Source organism: Oncorhynchus clarkii, chromosome 26, assembly GCF_045791955.1.
Source record: "Oncorhynchus clarkii lewisi isolate Uvic-CL-2024 chromosome 26, UVic_Ocla_1.0, whole genome shotgun sequence".
Classification (NCBI taxonomy): domain Eukaryota; kingdom Metazoa; phylum Chordata; class Actinopteri; order Salmoniformes; family Salmonidae; genus Oncorhynchus; species Oncorhynchus clarkii.
This window is the reverse complement of record NC_092172.1, coordinates 29,186,163-29,208,545: the sequence shown is the minus strand read 5'-3', so window position 1 is coordinate 29,208,545 and position 22,383 is coordinate 29,186,163. Positions and strand designations below refer to the sequence as shown.

The 22,383-nt window shown below is 44.4% G+C and overlaps 1 protein-coding gene across 2 annotated transcripts in view; it reads left to right on the top strand.

Moving 5' to 3' along the window:
* LOC139384375 (nuclear factor of activated T-cells, cytoplasmic 3-like) overlaps positions 1–22,383 on the top strand; it is a 94,438-nt gene that overhangs the window by 56,724 nt on the left and 15,331 nt on the right. Inside the window, exons 4-9 of one of the 2 annotated variants that reach the window (XM_071129113.1) lie at positions 289–488; positions 1,054–1,226; positions 1,452–1,592; positions 13,686–13,741; positions 13,943–14,069; positions 17,499–18,674. In XM_071129113.1, coding sequence (XP_070985214.1) covers positions 289–488; positions 1,054–1,226; positions 1,452–1,592; positions 13,686–13,741; positions 13,943–14,069; positions 17,499–18,674 — 1,873 coding nt within the window. Of the gene's footprint in view, positions 1–288; positions 489–1,029; positions 1,227–1,451; positions 1,593–13,685; positions 13,742–13,942; positions 14,070–17,498; positions 18,675–22,383 lie in introns of both variants that reach the window. The other variant, XM_071129112.1, reaches the window with a different exon arrangement.

Below are 22,383 nucleotides of genomic sequence, written 5' to 3'. Positions count from 1 at the left end.
TGTGCCTGTGTGTGTGTTGACCTGGTTGGAGGCCAAGTAGAGGGATCCAGATGAATCTCCAGAGATCCTGCCAGAAATTCCTGACTGACTGGGGTTTTCACTTGAATGTTTGAAGCTGACATTTAGGCTAGACTTCCTCCAGAAAATAGAGAAGTGGGCATTGGGAAGTAAAGGAAATGTGCAGATTGTCCTGGAAGTGCGATGCTCATATGGACTCGATCTACATACTCATGTTTTTTTGGGGGGGGTTTTCTCCCCCCTTCCCTCCATATCTCTGCCTTGTCTCAGCTGATGGGCTACAACGAGAAGCCTGTCAACCTACAGATGTTCATCGGCACGGCAGACGACCGCTACCTCAGACCTCACGCCTTCTACCAGGTGCATCGGATCACTGGGAAAACGGTGGCCACCGCCAGCCAGGAGATCATCATTTCCAGCACCAAAGTTCTCGAGATTCCTCTGCTTCCCGAAAACAATATGTCTGCCAGGTGGGTGTCATGGTCGCTCAAGGATTACATTACTCAGTTGAATTATGAGTGCTACCTCCTAGAACAGAGGAAGACCTTGAAAGTGTAAAAATAACAGTTTATGATCAAACAGGATCGTAATATCCACAGACAGACAGACACATACATACATACATACATACACACGGTAAGGATTTTATTTGTCTTAATTCAAACCAACAGGAGGGTTAAGTTCAGCAGGAAAATATGAGAATTTCCCACCAAGCAGAATATGCTTTCAATACACTTTATTCCCTTATTTAGGGATCTACATTGACCAAAGTATATATTTAGGCTTTTATTTCAAAGGCTCTGGTTTTCCAAGATGTTTTGTCTTAGATTTGGTGTTTCCCTCATAGCTGTAGCATTAATAAATCATTTTTACTGCATTACACTTTGTAATTTGACTCAGATAGATATGTTTTCACAATATGATGGCAAAGGTTTATTATGGAATTCATTCAGCCTTTCATTCAGCCTAATAAATTGCTTAATTGATACCCAATCGGGGGGTGTTGCTTAGCTCCCCTCCCTATCTCTCTTGCAGTATTGACTGTGCTGGCATCCTGAAGCTGCGGAACTCAGACATTGAGCTGCGGAAGGGGGAGACTGATATCGGGCGGAAGAACACTCGTGTGCGAGTGGTGTTTCGTGTTCACATTCCCCAGCCCAATGGGAAGGTTCTCTCTCTACAGGCTGCATCCATCCCCGTGGAGTGTTGTGAGTGTCCAGATCCTGTTCAGATGCACACACACATACACACACACACACACACACACACACACACACACACACACACACACACACACACATACGTACATACATACATACATACAGCCCTTTTCTCTCTCTTTACCGCCCCCCCACTCATCTCTTTTCTCTGTCTCTCTCTCATATGTACATTGCTGCCTATGTAAACCCCTCTCCTCTCCTCTATCCTCCCAGCCCAGCGTTCGGCCCAGGAGCTTCCCCAGGTAGAGAAGGCCAGTCTGACCGGCTGTCTGGTCAGCGGGGGAGAGGAGATGGTCATCACAGGATCCAACTTCTTCCCCGAATCAAAGGTCATATTCCTGGAGAAGGGCCCTGGTAAGAGACTTGTACACACAGCGTCTCACACACAGGGGGGAGATCCTTAGGGACATCCTTGCTGAGGAATGTGATTGTTTTTCTTGATTATTTGTATTATATTGTATTTGACTTTATTTGTAAATTGTGTATACAGTATGCAGGGCTCCCTTGTAAAAGGGATGTATGGTGTCTCCCTTTTTAAAATAAAAGTAAAATAAAAATATTGTTGACCCACAAGCTGACTCTTAATTCACATGGTTGAACCATCCAACGCATCAGGAGAGATTATTTTTAGTTTGTCCTCTTGCTACAATGGTTTTATATGAGATACAGTTGAAGTCGGAAGTTTACATACACTTAGGTTGGAGTCATTAAAACTTGTTTTCCAACCACTCCACAAATTTCTTGTCAACAAACTATAGTTTTGGCAAGTCTGTTAGGACATCTACTTTGTGCATGACACAAGTAATTTTTCCAACAATTGTTTACAGACAGATTATTTCACTTATAATTTGCTGTATCACAATTCCAGTGGGTCAAAAGTTTACATACACTAAGTTGACTGTGCCTTTAAACAGCTTGCTAAATTCCAGAAAATTATGTCATGGCTTTAGAAGCTTCTGATAGGCTAATTGACATAATTTGAGTCAATTGGAGGTGTACCTGTGGATGTATTTCAAGGCCTACCTTCAAACTCAGTGCCTCTTTGCTTGACATCATGGGCAAATAAAAATAAATCAGCAAAGACCTCAGAAAAATAATTGTAGACCTCCACAAGTCTGGTTCATCCTTGGGAGCAATTTCCAAATGCCTGAAGGTACCACGTTCATCTGTACAAACAATAGTACCTAAGTATAAACACCATGGGACCATGCAGCTGTCATACCGCTCAAGAAGGAGACGTGTTTTGTATCCTAGAGATGAACGTACTTTGGTGTGGAATGTGCAAATCCATCCCAGAACAACAGCAAAGGACCTTGTGGAGGAAACGGGTACAAAAGTATCTATGTCCACAGTAAAATGAGTCCTATATCGACATAACCTGAAAGGCCACTCAGCAAGGAAGAAGCCACTGCTCCAAAACAGCCACAAATAAGCCAGACTACGGTTTGCAACTGCACATGGGGACAAAGATTGTACTTTTTGGAGAAATGTCCTCTGGTCTGATGAAACAAAAATAGAACTGTTTGGCCATAATGACCATCGTTATGTTTGAAGGAAAAGGGAGAGGCTTGCAAGCCAAAGAACACCATCCCAACCGTGAAGCATGGGGGTGGCAGCATCATGTTGTGGGGGTGCTTTGCTGCAGGAGGGACTGGTGCACTTCACCAAATAGATGGCATCATGAGGGAGGAAAATTAGGTGGATATATTGAAGCAACATCTCAAGACATCAGTCAGGAAGTTAAATGTGTTTTCCAAATTGACAATGACCCCAAGTCTACTTCCAAAGTTGTGGCAATATGGCTTAAGGACAACAAAGTCAAGGTATTGGAGTGGCCATCACAAAGCCCTGACCTCAATCCCATAGAAAATTTGTGGGCAGAACTGAAGAAGCGTATGCGAGCAAGGATGCCTACAAACCTGACTCAGTTACACCAGATCTGTCAGGAGGAATGGGCCAAAATTCACCCACCTTATTGTGGGAAGCTTGTGGAAGGCTACTCAAAATGTTTGACCCAAGTTAAACAATTTAAAAGCAATGCTACCAAATACTAATTGAGTGTATGTAAACTTCTGACCCACTGGGAATGTGATGAAAGAAATAAAAGCTTAAATAAATAATTTTCTCTACTATTATTCTGACATTTCACATTCTTTAAATAAAGTGGTGATCCTAACTGACCTAAGACACAGAATTTTTACAAGGATTAAATGTCAGGAATTGTGAAAAACTGAGTTTAAATGTATTTGGCTAAGGTGTATGTAAACTTCCGACTCCAAGTGTATATAATACTGTTTGGTTTATCCAAATTAAACACCTTAGAATATCCACAGTAGCAAATACTCTGTAGTTTGGATCCAGTGAGTTGATCCAAGCTCTGGGTTGCTTTAGGTACTGTACTTCCAGCTTAACTAAAATCAAATCAAAATGTATTGGTCACATACACATGGTTAGCAGATGCTATTGCGAGTGTAGCGAAATGCTTGTGCTTCTAGTTCCGACCATGAATTAATATCTAACAAGTAATCTATCAATTTCACAACAACTACCATATACACACAAGTGTAATGGAATGAATAAGAATATGTACATATAAATATATGGATGAGCGATGGCCGAACGGCATAGGCAAGATGCAGTAGATGGTATAGAGTACAGCATATACATATGAGATGAGTAATGTAGGGTATGTAAACATTATATAAAGTGGCATTGTTTAAAGTGACTAGTGATACATTTATTACATCCCGTTTTTAATTATTAAAGTGGCAAGAGATTTGAGTCAGTATGTTGGCAGCAGCCACTCAATGTTAGTGATTGCTGTTTAACAGTCTGATGGCATTTAGATAGAAGCTGTTATTCAGTCTCTCTGTCCCAGCTTTGATGCACCTGCACTGACCTCGCCTTCTGGATGATAGCGTGGTGAACAGGCAGTGGCTCAGGTGGTTGTTGTCCTTGATGATCTTTATGGCCTTCCTGTGACATCGGGTGGTGTAGGTGTCCTGGAGGGCAGGTAGTTTGCCCCCGGTGATGCGTTGTGCAGACCTCACTACCCTCTGAAGAGTCTTACGGTTGTGGGTGGAGCAGTTGCTGTACCAGGTGGTGATACAGCCTGACAGGATGCTCTCGACTGTGCATCTGTAAAAGTTTGTGTGTTTTTGGTGACAAGCCACATTTCTTCAGCCTCCTGAGGAGGCGCTGTTGCAACAACATAACCATTGTTGTGTAGAAAACAGCTGGAGTGTAAGGACCCTTCTCAACATCCTCTAGATAGAACGTCACCATCACCAATCACCTCTTTCAACACAGAGATCAAACAGGTTCCAATAACTGATTTACTGACTGCGGAGGAAGAGTCAGACCCAACTAGATAGAAACACCTGGAAAAAGAACAGTCCCATGCCTCCTACAGCCCTGGGGTGCGTTCCACACCATGCTGCTATCCCGCCCACTAGAACTGCTCTACTATTTAAGGCACATGTATTTTTCTGTCATCCATGGAATGCTACTACTGAGTTATGAGTTATAATACACACAAAGCTCAAGAGCAAGAGCCACTAAAAATGGATCTCAGTCTCTTTTTCTAATCTTATCTGTCCGTCCCAAGAGAAAGATGGGTAGCATATCTGACTACTGCTACTGACTGACAGACAGGTTATCACACACTCACACAGTACAATCTACTGCTTACACCTGACTCCTCAGTCTCTCTCTAGTCCTTATCAGTGTTAATATTTAGCCCTGCCCTGACCTGTTTAGTGTATTAACTTAATAAGAGAGAGTCTCTGAGTGTGGTCGGTCCTTCTGCTCATACTGTACCTCTTCATTGGGTTGAACTTAACATACTACAACCCACTATTTAGACTCTCCCTCCTTTAACTCTTTCAATAATAAAACACAAGTATGGGCGGGCTCCAGGATGGAAACTGTGAAAGGGTGACAGCGTTCTGTGAACCAGTCCCTGCCTGCCCACCATAGCTTTGTGAAAGAGGCCAAACTGAATCAAGTTCAAACACGGAGGAGAGTCAAGGGGGCTGTTACTTATTGACTAAGATACATTATTTTGAGAAATTGAGTGGAAACCTTTACCATAGGAGTGGAGTGGAGGAAACTTGGGCCCCCCAGACATGATGTGTCTCATCATGGGGGAAATAGAGAGATAATGATGATCTGGTTTGTGTAAATTGTCCCTCATCAAGGCTAATCCAGACGCTTATTGCAGAACATGTCTGATTGGAGGGAGCGGATGGAGGGATGGAATAAAGAGAGGAGAGGAAGAGAGTAGTAATGACAGAATTTTCCACCTTCTCCTTCCATAAACAGAGTACAACAGTGGAATCACGTTGAGTGTGAAAGACAAGTTTATTGTGGTTAGTTAGTTCATGTATAGTCAGTGTTACCTGCTACCTGTAGGGTGGGGACTTCATGCGGGGGTTGGTGGATGGGGTCTTCCTGGGGGGGTAGGATGGGAACTTCATGCGGTAGGGTGAGGGCTTCCTGGGGGGATAGGGTGGGGTCTTCCTGGGGGGATAGGATGGGGTCTTCCTGGGGGGATAGGATGGGGTCTTCCTGGGGGGATAGGATGGGGTCTTCCTGGGGCATACATACAAATAAATGCAGTGGCGGCACGCCGCTCCTAAATGCACAGAGGAAGAGAGGAGGGTTGGGTAACAGGAATCCCTAGCTCCAGGCACCAGTTGATAACAAGTTCTACATTACAGTTTATGGAATCTCTACTGGACTCTCTACTGGACTTGTTCAATTCCCATTTTTAAAGATGATAAAAGTCATTTTGAATAGAAACGTTTGCTAAATGACCATATTATGTTTTTATTACAAGCAGTAATTGAGGTCTTTTAGTGAGTTGGTTGTGTGTCCATCCAGTTTACCAGTTCTTTGTTGGCTGCACTGCAGATAGGGGAGGAGTGAGAGAGGTAGTTGAGGAAGGGGAGCCATAATGATGCAGGCAGGCGACTCTGGTCCATCTGGCTACAGCAGGTCTGTCAGTGTGAGGTCTGGTCTTTGGCTCGTTCGCTCATCACCTCCTAATGCTAGGAAAAGCAGAAAGGTCCTTTCCCTCTGTCCAGATGAAACAGGATCACATGCATTGGCTTCATGCTGACTTCTATCACTGTATTACCTGCTCTGGGGGAGGGAGGGAGCAGTTTGGCTCAGAGGAAGGGGAATATGAAAGTGCATTATTATTATTATTATTCTGAGGGGAAAAACATATTATTTGATCAGAGTGAACCTCATCAAACAGGAAAAGGACCCGTAGATGGAATGACTGACTCTACTGACTGACTCTACTGACGGAGTATTTTGGCCTACTGACTCTACTGTCTTACTGACTGACTGTACTGTACTGACTATACTGGCTTACTGACTGACTGTACTCTACTGACTCTACTGGCTTACTGACTCTACTGTACTGTACTCACTATACTGGCTGTACTGTACTCACTATACTGGCTCTACTGGCTTACTGGCTCTACTGTACTGTACTCACTATACTGGATCTACTGTACTGTACTCACTATATACTGGCTCTTCTGTACTGTACTCACTATACTGGCTCTACTGGCTTACTGACTGACTGTACTGTACTGACTATACTGGCTTACTGGCTCTACTGTGCTCTACTGGCTTACTGACTCTACTGGCTTACTGGCTTACTGGCTCTACTGGCTTACTGACTTACTGGCTCTACTGTACTCACTATACTGGCTCTACTGTACTGTACTCACTATACTGGCTCTACTGGCTTACTGGCTCTACTGTACTGTACTCACTATACTGGCTCTACTGGCTTACTGGCTCTACTGGCTTACTGGCTCTACTGTACTGTACTCACTAAACTGGCTCTACTGTACTGTACTCACTACTGGCTCTACTGTACTGTACTCACTATACTGGCTCTACTGGCTTACTGGCTCTACTGTACTATACTGGCTCTATTGGCTTACTGACTCTACTGTACTGTACTCACTATACTGGCTCTACTGGCTTACTGGCTCTACTGTACTGTACTCACTATACTGGCTCTACTGTACTGTACTCACTATACTGGCTCTTCTGTACTCACTATACTGGCTCTACTGTACTGTACTCACTATACTGGCTCTACTGGCTTACTGACTCTACTGTACTGTACTCACTATACTGACTCTACTGTACTGTACTCACTATACTGGCTTTACTGGCTTACTGGCTCTACTGTACTGTACTCACTATACTGGCTCTACTGGCTTACTGGCTCTACTGGCTTACTGACTCTACGTACTGTACTCACTATACTGGCTCTACTGTACTGTACTCACTATACTGGCTCTACTGGCTTACTGGCTCTATTGTACTGTACTCACTATACTGGCTTACTGGCTCTACTGTACTGTACTCACTATACTGGCTCTACTGTACGGTACTCACTATACTGGCTCTACTGTACTGTACTCACTATACTGGCTGTACTGTACTCACTATACTGGCTCTACTGTACTCACTATACTGGCTCTACTGTACTGTACTCACTATACTGGCTCTACTGTACTGTACTCACTATACTGGCTCTACTGTACTGTACTCACTATACTGGCTCTACTGTACTGTACTCACTATACTGGCTCTACTGTACTGTACTCACTATACTGGCTCTACTGGCTTACTGGCTCTACTGGCTTACTGACTGACTACCCTACTGACTCTACTGGCTTACTGACTCTACTGGCTTACTGACTCTACGTACTGTACTCACTATACTGGCTCTACTGTACTGTACTCACTATACTGGCTCTACTGGCTTACTGGCTCTATTGTACTGTACTCACTATACTGGCTTACTGGCTCTACTGTACTGTACTCACTATACTGGCTCTACTGTACGGTACTCACTATACTGGCTCTACTGTACTGTACTCACTATACTGGCTGTACTGTACTCACTATACTGGCTCTACTGTACTCACTATACTGGCTCTACTGTACTGTACTCACTATACTGGCTCTACTGTACTGTACTCACTATACTGGCTCTACTGTACTGTACTCACTATACTGGCTCTACTGTACTGTACTCACTATACTGGCTCTACTGTACTGTACTCACTATACTGGCTCTACTGGCTTACTGGCTCTACTGGCTTACTGACTGACTACCCTACTGACTCTACTGGCTTACTGACTCTACTGGCTTACTGACTGACTATACTGACTCTACTGGCTTACTGACTGACTGTACTGTACTGACTCTACTGGTTTACTGACTGACTGTACTGTACTGACTATACTGGCTTACTGACTGACTGTACTCTACTGACTCTACTGGCTTACTGACTGACTGTTCTCACTATACTGCCTCTACTGGCTTACTGACTGACTACTCTACTGACTCTACTGGCTTACTGACTCTACTGGCTTACTGACTGACTGTACTGTACTGACTATACTGGCGTACTGGCTTACTGACTCTACTGTACTGTACTCACTATACTGGCTCTACTGGCTTACTGGCTCTACTGGCTTACTGACTGACTGTACTCTACTGACTCTACTGGCTTACTGACTCTACTGTACTGGACTCACTATACTGGCTCTACTGGCTTACTGACTGACTCTACTGGCTTACTGACTGACTACTCTACTGGCTTACTGACTACTGGCTTACTGACTGACTGTACTGTACTGACTACTGACTCTACTGGCTTACTGACTGACTGTACTGACTACTGACTCTACTGGCTTACTGATGGACTGTACTGTACTGACTCTACTGGCTTACTGACTGACTGTACTCTACTGACTATACTGGCTTACTGACTCTACTGGCTTACTGACTGACTGTACTCTACTGACTCTACTGGCTTACTGACTGACTGTACTGTACTGGCTCTACTGGCTTACTGACTGACTGTACTGTACTGACTATACTGGCTTACTGACTGACTGTACTGTATTCACTATACTGGCTCTACTGGCTTACTGACTGACTACTCTACTGACTCTACTGGCTTACTGACTGACTGTACTGTACTGACTACTAACTCTACTGGCTTACTGACTGACTGTACTGTACTGGCGTACTGGCTTACTGACTCTACTGTACTGTACTCACTATACTGGCTCTACTGGCTTACTGACTGACTGTACTCTACTGACTCTACTGGCTTACTGACTCTACTGTACTGTACTCACTATACTGGCTCTACTGGCTTACTGACTGACTGTACTCTACTGGCTTACTGACTGACTACTCTACTGACTACTGGCTTACTGACTGACTACTCTAATGGCTTACTGACTCTACTGGCTTACTGACTGACTGTACTCTACTAGCTTACTGACTGACTGTACTCTACTGACTATACTGGCTTACTGACTCTACTGGCTTACTGACTGACTGTACTCTACTGACTCTACTGGTTTAATGACTCTACTGGCTTACTGACTGACTACTCTACTGGCTTACTGACTCTACTGGCTTGCTGACTGACTGTACTGTACTGACTCTACTGGCTTACTGACTGACTGTACTCTACTGACTCTACTGGCTTACTGACTGACTGTACTGTACTGACTCTACTGGCTTACTGACTGACTACTCTACTGGCTTACTGACTGACTGTACTCTACTGGCTTACTGACTGACTGTACTCTACTGACTCTACTGGCTTACTGACTGACTGTACTGTACTGGTTCTACTGGCTTACTGACTGACTGTACTGTACTGACTATACTGGCTTACTGACTGACTGTACTGTACTCACTATACTGGCTCTACTGGCTTACTGACTGACTACTCTACTGACTCTACTGGCTTACTGACTGACTGTACTGTACTGACTACTAACTCTACTGGCTTACTGACTGACTGTACTGTACTGGCGTACTGGCTTACTGACTCTACTGTACTGTACTCACTATACTGGCTCTACTGGCTTACTGACTGACTGTACTCTACTGACTCTACTGGCTTACTGACTGACTGTACTCTACTGACTCTACTGGCTTACTGACTCTACTGTACTGTACTCACTATACTGGCTCTACTGGCTTACTGACTGACTGTACTCTATTGGCTTACTGACTGACTACTCTACTGACTACTGGCTTACTGACTGACTACTCTACTGGCTTACTGACTGACTGTACTGTACTGACTACTGGCTTACTGACTGACTGTACTCTACTAGCTTACTGACTGACTGTACTCTACTGACTATACTGGCTTACTGACTCTACTGGCTTACTGACTGACTGTACTCTACTGACTCTACTGGTTTAATGACTCTACTGGCTTACTGACTGACTACTCTACTGGCTTACTGACTCTACTGGCTTGCTGACTGACTGTACTGTACTGACTCTACTGGCTTACTGACTGACTGTACTCTACTGACTCTACTGGCTTACTGACTGACTGTACTCGACTGACTCTACTGGCTTACTGACTGACTGTACTCTACTGACTACTGGCTTACTGACTGACTGTACTGTACTGACTCACGGACTGACTGTACTGTACTGACTATACTGGCTTATTGACTGTACTCTACTGGCTTACTGACTGGCTATACTGTACTGACTCTACTGGCTTACTGACTCTTCTGGCTTACTGACTGACTGTACTGTACTGGCTCTACTGGCTTACTTACTGACTGACTGTACTGTACTGACTATACTGGCTTACTGACTGTACTCTACTGGCTTACTGACTGACTGTACTGACTACTGGCTTACTGACTGTACTCTACTGGCTTACTGACTCTACTGGCTTACTGACTGACTGTACTGTACTGACTATACTGGCTCTACTGGCTTACTGACTGACTATACTGACTGACTCTACTGACTGACTATACTGTAAGACTACTGTAGGGCCTTGATGAGGGCAGAAGGCGAGTGGAGAATGATGTAAAAAAAAAAAACTGGTTGAATTGAAATTGCATTTAACACACCAGGTATCAGTGTTTTTCCTTTCTTCCATACAAAAGGTCTACAAGCTACAGTTATTCTAGCTGTCTGAATAGCCCTCATTGTTTTGGTAGATATCATAACACATGGATGTGTTTTTAACTCTCTGAGAGAGGGGTGTATATAGAACATGTTTTTTTTTCTGAGAGTGAGGGGTGGATGGATATGTTTTCTCTCCGTCATCGGGTAGGTTCCTGTTGGAGCTTGTTTAGTGGTGGGCGGAGGATGGTGGCAGTACATGTGGGGCCCTCTCCCTTCTCCCTATTGAATGTCAACATGTGCTGCAGAAATACGCTCAGTATGCTGAAGTCAGACAGAGCTAAGGCACCCAAGGTCATTATTCAGGCATTACCAGAAAGCTGACTCAGATACCTAGAGGAGTAGCTAGAGCCCCCCTTTCACAAAAAGAGAAGGAATCTTCCAGTAGAGATACAATAGCCTAAAGTGGCTTATGTCATAAACCTGTTCTGTTTCATTCTGTGGGATGGTGGAATCTCCACTGAGCTCTATAGAAGAGTCTAATGCACCACATGATTACTGGGGCAAAGACTGTCATCTGCCTCTGTTAGGATGAGATCAAGGGTCTTCCTAACTAAAGTAGTATGTTATCTCTCTGAACAGTTATCAGTTAAGAGGAGATCAGAGAAGGGCCATCTACTATAGATGGCTATTAGAAGGGGAAGCGTTTGGAAAGAAAAGCAGAATACTGTAGATGTACAGGACTTAGCCTATAACTACAGTACAGCTATACGATCCCATTGTAAAGATGGGGAGTCTTTCAGCAGGCATTAGGGCAGATTGTTTTGGGGAAGCCCTTTGGTTAAGTGGAGAAGTAACACAGGTACAGTCAGATGTAATCAGATCCATATGTTATGAACAGCATGAAACAGACCCATTTTCAATTGCAAGTTAGTGTGGCATCATGTCATTAAAAAAAAGTTGTAGCTACTTACTACTGTAAGTGACTGCAGTAGTTGCTGAATACATATCTGATTTAGTAGTTGTGATGATCGTAACCTCCTTAAACGCAGCAGCCCGTTATAATTCTCTCAACTGTTTTTCTGAATGGCTGGATGCCTAAGATGTCTGGCCAGATCATTAGATCTGTAGGAGGAAAACTGGAAAATAAGGGGATGTTTCCTTTCCTAAGCCAGCCAGAACTCTGGCAGCGCAACGTAGCCTAGCGCATGGTGGACCGACCGGCGGAGGGAGGAGGGAGGCAGGGATTTTAAATAAATAGAGTTATTCCACTCGTCTCTCCATAATGTTAACCAGGCAAGACAAACAGCAGGATATTTAGACTTTGATTACTTTTTAATAGCTGTAAAAATACTCTCCACAGAGTTTTTGTGTCCATAAAGATGACATCATTGAGATGTTTCTGGTCACCCAGCCAGAACCAATTGAAATCCCTCTGCTTTCCGAAGTTTTTCTGTGGTTCATATTGAGCCATGTCTGCTGGGGCAGGTAGTCTTACACTGACTGTAACGGAGAGGAGGACCAAAATGCAGTGTGGTTAGTGTTCAACATGTTTAATATAGACGATAAATGAGAACACTACAAAATACAAAACAACAAATGTGAAAACCGAAACAGTCCTATCTGGTGCAATGACAGAAGACAACCACCCACAAAGTACCCACAGAATATGGCTGCCTAAATATGGTTCCCAATCAGAGACAACGATAGACAGCTGCCTCTAATTGAGAACCAATCTAGGCAACCATAGACATACAAACTACCTAGAAAGGAAACAGCCCCATAAACATACAACAAACCCTAGACCAGACAAAACACATAAATCCCCCATGTCACACTCTAACCTAACCAAAATAATCAAGAAAACAAAGACAACTAAGGCCAGGGCGTGACACTGACATGTTGATCATTAGAAAAATAGACAGTAACCCAGAAGATACATTCCAAAATATTACACAAGACTTAAAGATGGCTCTGAAATATAGTGCAATGATCATAGATTGTCTTCATATTTAGGTTCTTTTGCCGGAGTGTATTGCATGTCAGGTGCATTGAGCTACTTGACTTATTCAACTCAGCATTACTGTATGATCTTTAGATTTAATGGTCTTGGTTTTCTATTTGAAAACTATTTGACAGATACTAGAATTCACTTCCTCCCAGATTCACATTGATATAGGAATTAATCCAAGAGCTGGCAATTCAATTAGGGGAGGATTTGATGGAGTCCTTTGTGTCAAATTTGTCTGTTGACTCCATCTGTTTGTGGAGGAGAAGGAGGTGGGTTGACTCTATGCTGAATCCCTATGGGTGCCATTCTGCCATTTATTCATTAATTCACACATCATTTGAAAAGCAGACTAAGAGCCGAATGCATTGTCTCTCGCCAGGCCCAGCCTGGAGTGGGAATGCTGTGATCTTGCCGTCTGTCAAAATGGAGTCCTACAATGTGTTTTACTCATCTGTCATGTCTTCTCTCTCTCTTTTTGTCTTTTTAGATGGACGACCCCAGTGGGAAGTGGAGGCGAAAATCATCCGTGAGAAAAGTCAAGGAGTAAGTAGAACACAAGCTTTCTACACCTCTCTGTAGCTTAGCTGTCACAAACATGATGTATATTATTCTGTATCATTAGGCTATATTTTTACAGCTGTTATATTGATGTAGCATTATTCATTCATTATTACTAAAGTATCCTAACTAATGTGAATGTCTGTGAAAAGTGGAAACGTTGACTGTGTTGGATCCTTCTCCCAGTCGAGCGTCGTAGTGGAGGTCCCTCCCTACCACAGTAAGACCGTGACCTCGGCTGTTCAGGTGCAGTTCTACGTGTGTAACGGCAAACGGAAAAGGAGCCAATCACAACGCTTCACTTACCTGTCAGGTAGGAGGATCTACATTCTACACTAGAGGTCGACCGATTATGATTTTTCAACGCCGATACCGATACCGATTATTGGAGGACCAAAAAAGTCGATACCGATTAATCGGACAATTTTTAAAAATGTATTTGTAATAATGACAATTACAACAATACTGAATGAACACTTATTTTAACTTAATATAATACATCAATAAAATCAATTTAGCCTCAAGTAAATAATGAAACATGTTCAATTTGGTTTAAATAATGCAAAAACAAAGTGTTGGAGAAGAAAGTAAAAGTGCAATATGTGCTATGTAAGAAAGCTAACGTTTCAGTTCCTTGCTCAGAACATGAGAACATATGAAAGCTGGTGGTTCCTTTTAACATGAGTCTTCAATATTCCCAGGTAAGAAGTTTTAGGTTGTAGTTATTATAGGAATTATAGGACTATTTCCCTCTATGCCATTTGTATTTCATTAATCTTTGACTATTGGAAGTTCTTATAGGCACTTTAGTATTGCCAGTGTAACAGTATAGCTTCCGTCCCTCTCCTCGCTCCTCCCTGGGCTCGAACCAGCAACACAACGACAACAGCCACCATTGAAGCAGCGTTACCCATGCAGAGCAAGGGGAACAACTACTAGAAGGCTCAGAGCGAGTGACGTTTGAAACGCTATTAGCGCACGCTAACTAGCTAGCCATTTCACTTCGGTTACACCAGCCTCATCTCGGGAGTTGATAGGCTTGAAGTCATAAACAGCGCAATGCTTGATGCACAACGAAGAGCTGCTGGCAAAATGCACGAAAGTGCTGTTTGAATGAATGTTTACGCGCCTGCTTCTGCCTACCACCGCTCAGTCAGATACTTAAATACTTGTATGCTCAGTCAGATTATATGCAACGCAGGACACGCTAGATAATATCTAGTAATATCATCAACCATGTGTAGTTAACTAGTGATTATAATTGATTGTTTTTTATAAGATAAGTTTAATGCTAGCTAGCAACTTACCTTGGCTTACTGCATTTCGCGTAACAGGCGTTGTGGAGTGCAACGAGAGAGGCAGGTCGTTATTGCGTTGGACTAGTTATCTGTAAGGTTGCAAGATTGGATCCCCCAAACTGACAAGGTGAAAATCTGTCGTTCTGCCCCTGAACAAGGCAGTTAACCCACCGTTCCTAGGCCGTCTTTGAAAATAAGAATGTGTTCTTAACTGACTTGCCTAGTTAAATAAAGGTATACAAAAATCGGCAAATCGGCGCCCCAAAATACAGATTTCCGATTGTTATGAAAACTTGAAATCGGCCCTAATTAATCGGCCATTCCGATTAATCGGTCAACCTCTACTCTACACCAATCATAGTGCTTGAATTGCAAGTCTTTAGAATCACTGGCGGTTGTGTTCCACTGCAGATGATTAGATCTGGCAACACGTGGTGTTTAGCTAACATCTCATCAACCACATTTATATGATGTAGCAGTTGTGTGGCAGTGGGAGTGTTCTAAAGACATACTGGAACAGGATCATGTGGAGTCACGTTGAAACCTGCTTGTCACTCTTCTGTTGACCTCTCAGGGGGATTGACAGAAAGCAGATACAGCCATGGAAAGCAGCAACACACGCATACAAACATACACACACTGCCGAGGATCCTGCTTTTGGGCTTAGCTAACTAACCCGGTTTTGGAGAGCTTTGAACTTTCCCTCCCAGTTTGCATAGCTGTGGTTAAAGAAAGGGCACCTCCACTAACAGTTACATGTGCACCCGCCAACTGTTTATGTAAAGCACCATGAAACTCTATTGCTGTCTATTTCTGATGTGTATTTGCATTTAAGTTTTAGTGTGCAAATTTCTGCTCTCCAGGAACATTTTATTGCACACAGGAATTGTGGGAATTTCAAACGGTGTTGTTTGTCTAAAATGAAATCTCTCCAAGGCTGAATGTTCTTTTTTTTTTAACGTGGATTCTACAGTTTCCTAATGTTTCTCATTAAGTCAAATCCCTGCATAGTTACTTGATATTGTTATTGATCTCCAACAATAACGTTGAATCAACGTTAGTCAAAACGAAAACTGTGTTGGTGGAATATAATGACAAGTGAGCAATTTCTGATATCTACCACAGCAGTGTGTGAGTGTGTTTAGATGTGTATGTGCCCTTCCACCCACTCTCCGTTTGCAGCACGTCGCCCACTCTTCTAGTGCTTCCTGTTTTCCACGCTACCCTACCAGGACAGCCAATTAGAGCACAGCACAGGAAGCCTGCTCTGTCAGTGTAGACGCCGCTATTGTTACCACGGACACCGCACGCTTAATTGTGGCATCACCGGCCCACCAATCACACTGTGCTACCTAGTGTGCGTGGGTAGTAGGGCCCTGGCTGGCCTGGTTTAGGGATGAACTGTGAGAAAAGAGCATCAGTTAACTTCTGAGATCCCTTAACGAGGATGTCATGATTAGAATGTGTAGGGTTCTCAGGTGGTCAAGACAATAAAAACTTTGTCATTAGGGTTGGCCAAGTATGGATAGGTGCTGAGGAAGACCCCTTCTGTCTCTACAATATCGCAGTGCCTTTCCCCTTCAAAACCAAAACATGTATAAAAGCACCATTTAACCCAATCTATCACAGTATCTCTGTCCCTTCCCCCTCAGACACAAGTCTTCCTGGCTGTATTCTCTCAGTAACATGCCTGTCAGAGGGAGGGCCCTGGGAGGTAGTAGGGGTACTAGGGGCTGTGAACTGGTTTGTCCTCCTCCTGGTTTCAGCATGGCTGGAAGGCATTTTGCTTCTCCCCATACTGCAGTCAACATGATGGCACCCAAACCCAACAACATATGCTCCCTCTCTCTGATTCAGAGCTGAGTCAAAATAAAACCCTGCCCGGTCACAAGCACCAGATTGGGAAATAGGTTACTGATTGGTACACAGCAGAGTTGTGCTATGCGCTGTTGTAAAGGTGCTCCGTTTAAGTAAAGATTTCTAATATAGTTAAAACATACATTCTGAACTTGGGTGAACCAAGTTCATGTTGATGTTCATGTGGATGTTGATTGGGAAGTTAATCCTGAGATTTGGCTATTTGTGGTGTTCCAGAATTTGGTCAAACAAATGAGTACTGCCTTGTGTTTTTCTTTGGAATTCATTATCTGTTATCATAATCATAACATATGTCACCAAAATATTTTTGGCTGCAATGAAAGATTTGAATATATTAATGCTGGTATCATGTGAAAGGCAATGTGTTGGTTTCCCATACTGAGTGTCTCTCTCTCTCTCTCTCTCGCGCTCTCTCTCTCTCTCTCTCTCTCTCTCTCTCTCTCTCTCTCTCTCTCTCTCTCTCTCTCTCTCTCTCTCTCTCTCTCTCTCTCTCTCTCTCTCTCTCTCTCTGTCTCTGTCTCTGTCTCTGTCTCACTCTCTCACTCACTCTCACTCACTGTCTCCAGTCCTGGTGAAGCAGGAGCACAACAGAGAAGAGATTGAAGGGCCCCCTGCTGTGCCCCCCATGCCCGGTATGTCCATGCCCCTGGCCCATGCTGCCATCCTGGTCCGCAGTAACCACACCCAGCTGCCTTCCCCTGAGCAGGGCCACCCACCGGACGGCCTTCTGTCCAGCTCTCCCCGGGGCCTGGCTGCGGGCCCCGGCTCCAGCCTCCATACTCTGCAGCCTGCCTGCCCCCTCATGGGCTCCCCCTCCTTCCAGCACCTGCCTCACCTCCAGGGCCGAGGCCTCCACACGCCTGCTGACTGCCACATGACGTTCCATCCGGGCCCAGCCCCTCCCAACAGGCCCTCCTACCAACACCATCCTATGCAGCAGAGTCACACCCACCCCAGCCACCTAAGCAACCTAAATCCCAACCTGTCCTACAATGGCCAGCCCAGCCTTTCCATGAACACTGGGGTTCCGCAGGGCTATGAGAGGATGCCTTACCACCACCAGCAGCAGTCTGACCCCGGGGCCTCCCACCCCCACTCCATGGGGCTGGGTATGGTGTACCACTCCTCCCCATCCACCTCCGCCCAGCAGGTCTCCAGCCCCCACAGCCCCATCTCCACGGCCCCCCACAGCCAGCCCATGACCCACTCATCCCACTCTGCCCCTCATCTGCTCTCCATGGGCTACCACTGCCCCCCCAACCCCAGCCAGGTGCCCTCGCCCACCCGCCCCAACCACCCCATGGGCCAGCCCTCACCCACCCACCCAAACCATCCAATGCAGCCCTCCCCCCAGCTGCAGAGAGCTATGGGGGGCTACCACCCCACCAGCCAGAGGTCTGCCTCCTGTCCCACTACCTCCAGTGCCCCTCCAGCCCACATGGTTCCCTCGCCCCATTCCGGGCCACCCTCCCCCCAGCTCCACTCCCTGCCCTACCAGTCGCCCACCTCCCCCACCGGCAGCCCTCTGGGCCCCCCAGCACACAGTCCCCAGGCCAGCAGCCCTGTCATGTCCAGCCTGTCCCCAGGCTCGTGCAGCAGCAACCCCGTGCAGCAGCACCCCCTTGCCCCCCAGCAGAGCCCCTTCCCTACGGAGGGGGAGAGTGTGAACATCAAGCAGGAGCCGGAGGAGAGAGAGCCCACCTTCAGAACCATCGGCCTGCAGGACATCACACTGGACGACGGTAAGACACAGCTCTGTCTGTCAGCCTCTCCATCTCTCTGTGTCTGTACTCACCACACTCTCTCTGTGTCTGTACTCACCACTCTCTCTGTGTCTGTACTCACCACACTCTCTGTGTCTGTACTCACCACACTCTCTGTGTCTGTACTCACCACACTCTCTCTGTGTCTGTACTCACCACACTCTCTCTGTGTCTGTACTCACCACACTCTCTGTGTCTGTACTCACCACACTCTCTGTGTCTGTACTCACCACACTCTCTGTGTCTGTACTCACTACACTCTCTCTGTGTCTGTACTCACTACACTCTCTCTGTGTCTGTACTCACTACACTCTCTATGTGTCTGTACTCACTACACTCTCTATGTGTTTGTACTAACCACACTCTCTCTGTGTCTGTACTCACTACACTCTCTCTGTGTCTGTACTCACTACACTCTCTCTGTCTGTACTCACTAAACTCTCTCTGTGTCTGTACTCACTACACTCTCTCTGTGTCTGTACTCACTACACTCTCTCTGTGTCTGTACTCACTACACTCTCTCTGTGTCTGTACTCACTACACTCTCTCTGTGTCTGCACTCACTACACTCTCTGTGTCTGCACTCACTACACTCTCTCTGTGTCTGTACTCACCACACTCTCTCTGTGTCTGTACTCACTACACTCTCTCTGTCTGTACTCACTACACTCTCTCTGTGTCTGTACTCACTACACTCTCTCTGTGTCTGTACTCACTACACTCTCTCTGTGTCTGTACTCACTACACTCTCTCTGTGTCTGCACTCACTACACTCTCTGTGTCTGCACTCACTACACTCTCTCTGTGTCTGTACTCACCACACTCTCTCTGTGTCTGTACTCACCACACTCTCTCTGTGTCTGTACTCACTACACTCTCTCTGTGTCTGTACTCACTACACTCTCTCTGTGTCTGTACTCACTACACTCTCTCTGTGTCTGTACTCACTACACTCTATCTGTGTCTCATTCTCTCTTGATTAGAGAGAATTTAAAAGCCCTTACATTTTCATTATTTTATTATCCTTTAGAATTAAAAAAAAGTTGCATTACATTACATTGTTGCATAGCATCCAGCTAACACGTGTTTTACAAAAATGCTTCTGTTTTATAACACTGTGGAAAAAGATACCTTCCACCAGTTACTGAATTCTCCTGGGTGAAATTATGTCTCGTTGTAGTGATTTGTATTTCATAAATACAGCACTTAAACCGTCAGTTGGGTTTTGTACACAATAGGGTTGTTATTGAGTGGTCCTGACAGGAGGATTGGACATCATAGCAGCACAATAGACTAATGACTCTCGCACTATTGACCTCGTCACAAATAGCTCATCCCTATCTGACACACACACACACACACACACACACACACACACACACACACACACACCAGTAAGGAGATTAATTCTTTGGGTTTTATACCACAGAGACCACAGCCGCTCTAATTACTGTGTGTGGAAGGCCCTTTCCATTCTGAAGAGGACTAATGTACCTCTATTTACGGTGGTATAACAAACTGACTGGAGAATGATGAGACTAACTCATTAACAGTGCCTCTTCACTTCAAGAACACTACAAATCCTAACTCGGCACAAGCCGTTTGAGAAACCACCATTCCCCATTTAGTTTCTAATCTGCCATGCACAGCCACTTCTGCTTCTCTGCATACTGGTCCCGCTCAGTCACGTATTCAAATAAACAGCAGTCAAATGGCCCATAGTTAATAAACAGCCTGGAGTGGCTGTGACAGAAAGTGTGTGTGCATCAGGAAGTGCTGTATTGTGTGCTAGCAAGGGCCAGGCTAATTACACGGTCCATTATCAATAAGTCATGTATGAAAGGCCATCAGACACAAGTTCACCAGCTGCATAATACACTACATGTGTATGCCTACACACACTCAGACTTAGTCACACAGTTGTGTGTACGCACGCATAATCATAATCAGTATATCCTTAATTACTCACTCTCTATTTCTCTCTCACACTCTCCAACACACATTCACACACACATTGTGCAAGTAAAAGTCTGGCTGCCTCAGTCAATTTCCCTCAGACGGTGTAGCTACAGGTAACTGCCAAAATAAAGGAAACACCACGAGACAGAACAGCTTCAATGCACTTTGGCATAGATTCTACAAGTGTCTGGAACTCTATTGGAGGGATGCAACACCATTTTTCCATGAGAAATTTGTTGATGGTGGGGGAAAAATGTTCCAGAATCTCTCATAAGTGTTCAATTGGGTTGAGATCTGGTGACTGACACGGCCATGGCATATTGTGAAACATCAGCAAGTTGTGCAGTCTTGGTCAACGAAGCCCCCTCCTACCCAACTCACTGAGATCTCTTCTAGCCATGGTAGCCAAAATAATGGGCAACTGGGCCTGCCCAGCATTTTTATATATGACCCTAAGCATGATGATGGGATGTTAATTCCACACCAGTGTGGAAGCACTTGCTTTGTGGCCCTCATTTACTCAAGTGTTTCCTTTATTTTGTCAGTTACCTGTACATACCAAGAAGAAAAGTGTGATAAAAGTTGTTGACTGAAAAGACTGACAGGTTCACCCTGGGATTAGTAAGTCCCTGTCTGAGCGAGGCCTAGAAATAGCTTCTGTGCCATGCAGGCTCTGTAGGACGCACAAACAAACATTCACACAAAACACACACACGCACACACACACACACACTGGCTCTGTAGGACATCATGAAGCAGTGAATGACTGAGCAGCGCAGTGCAGCAATGGAAGGACTGAGTTTTTAGGAGGTCAGAGCAGCACATGAAATATACCACAGAGCAGACCAGGGTTCATGTGTATTTAATTATTTGTTATTTATTTTGTTGTTGTTGGTGTATTTGACTATTTTCAAATAATGTGGCCTAATTAACTACTTCTATTGGAAGTATTTTCGGTAACACTTTATTTGGATAGTCCATATGTAGATGCTCTACAGACTATCAGTAACATTTCAACTAACTATCTATTAACCCTAGCTCTAACTTTAACCCTAAACTTAATCCTTACCCTAACCTTATTCTTAACCCAACCCTAACCTTAGCAAGCAGTTGTTTATCAACAGATAGTTTGTTGATAGTATGACCATCTGTAGAGCATCTACAGAGCAAAAATCCGGACTATCCAAATCAAGTCTGACCGTATTTTCAAATCCTTATTTCAAATACTATATTAAAATAACTGGGTTAAATGCATGGGAGTGTATTTGAGTCAGTGTATTTGAGTGTTTTCAAATACTTTCAAGTGTATTTCTAAATACATTCCAATATTCAACTACTTTTCTTTTCAAATAAAGAAATATCTAAATACTTCCATCTAAATGTCTTTGAAAGTGTTTGAACTCTGGTCTACTAGACTGTCTGTGTGTCTTTCTGTTAATGTCTGTCTATCTGTCTGAGTTCTAGTAGTCTAACTAAGAACAGGGTCAGTTAGTTACATGTCAGTCAGTGCTGATATGTACATTTTGATATGATAGTCATTCCCTGGTAGGATTTCAGTATACAGTAGTATCACCAGGGGTGCAACTTTCACTTGGGGAATTGCATTGTTGTCCCCCCAGTTTTATCATTGGAATGTGATACAAAACAAGGCAACTGTGTGCTTTAGGACCATGCGGACGCCTCCGAGCGGTCGGGTAGGCTGTTTGGAGTGTTTATCCTACTATTTAAA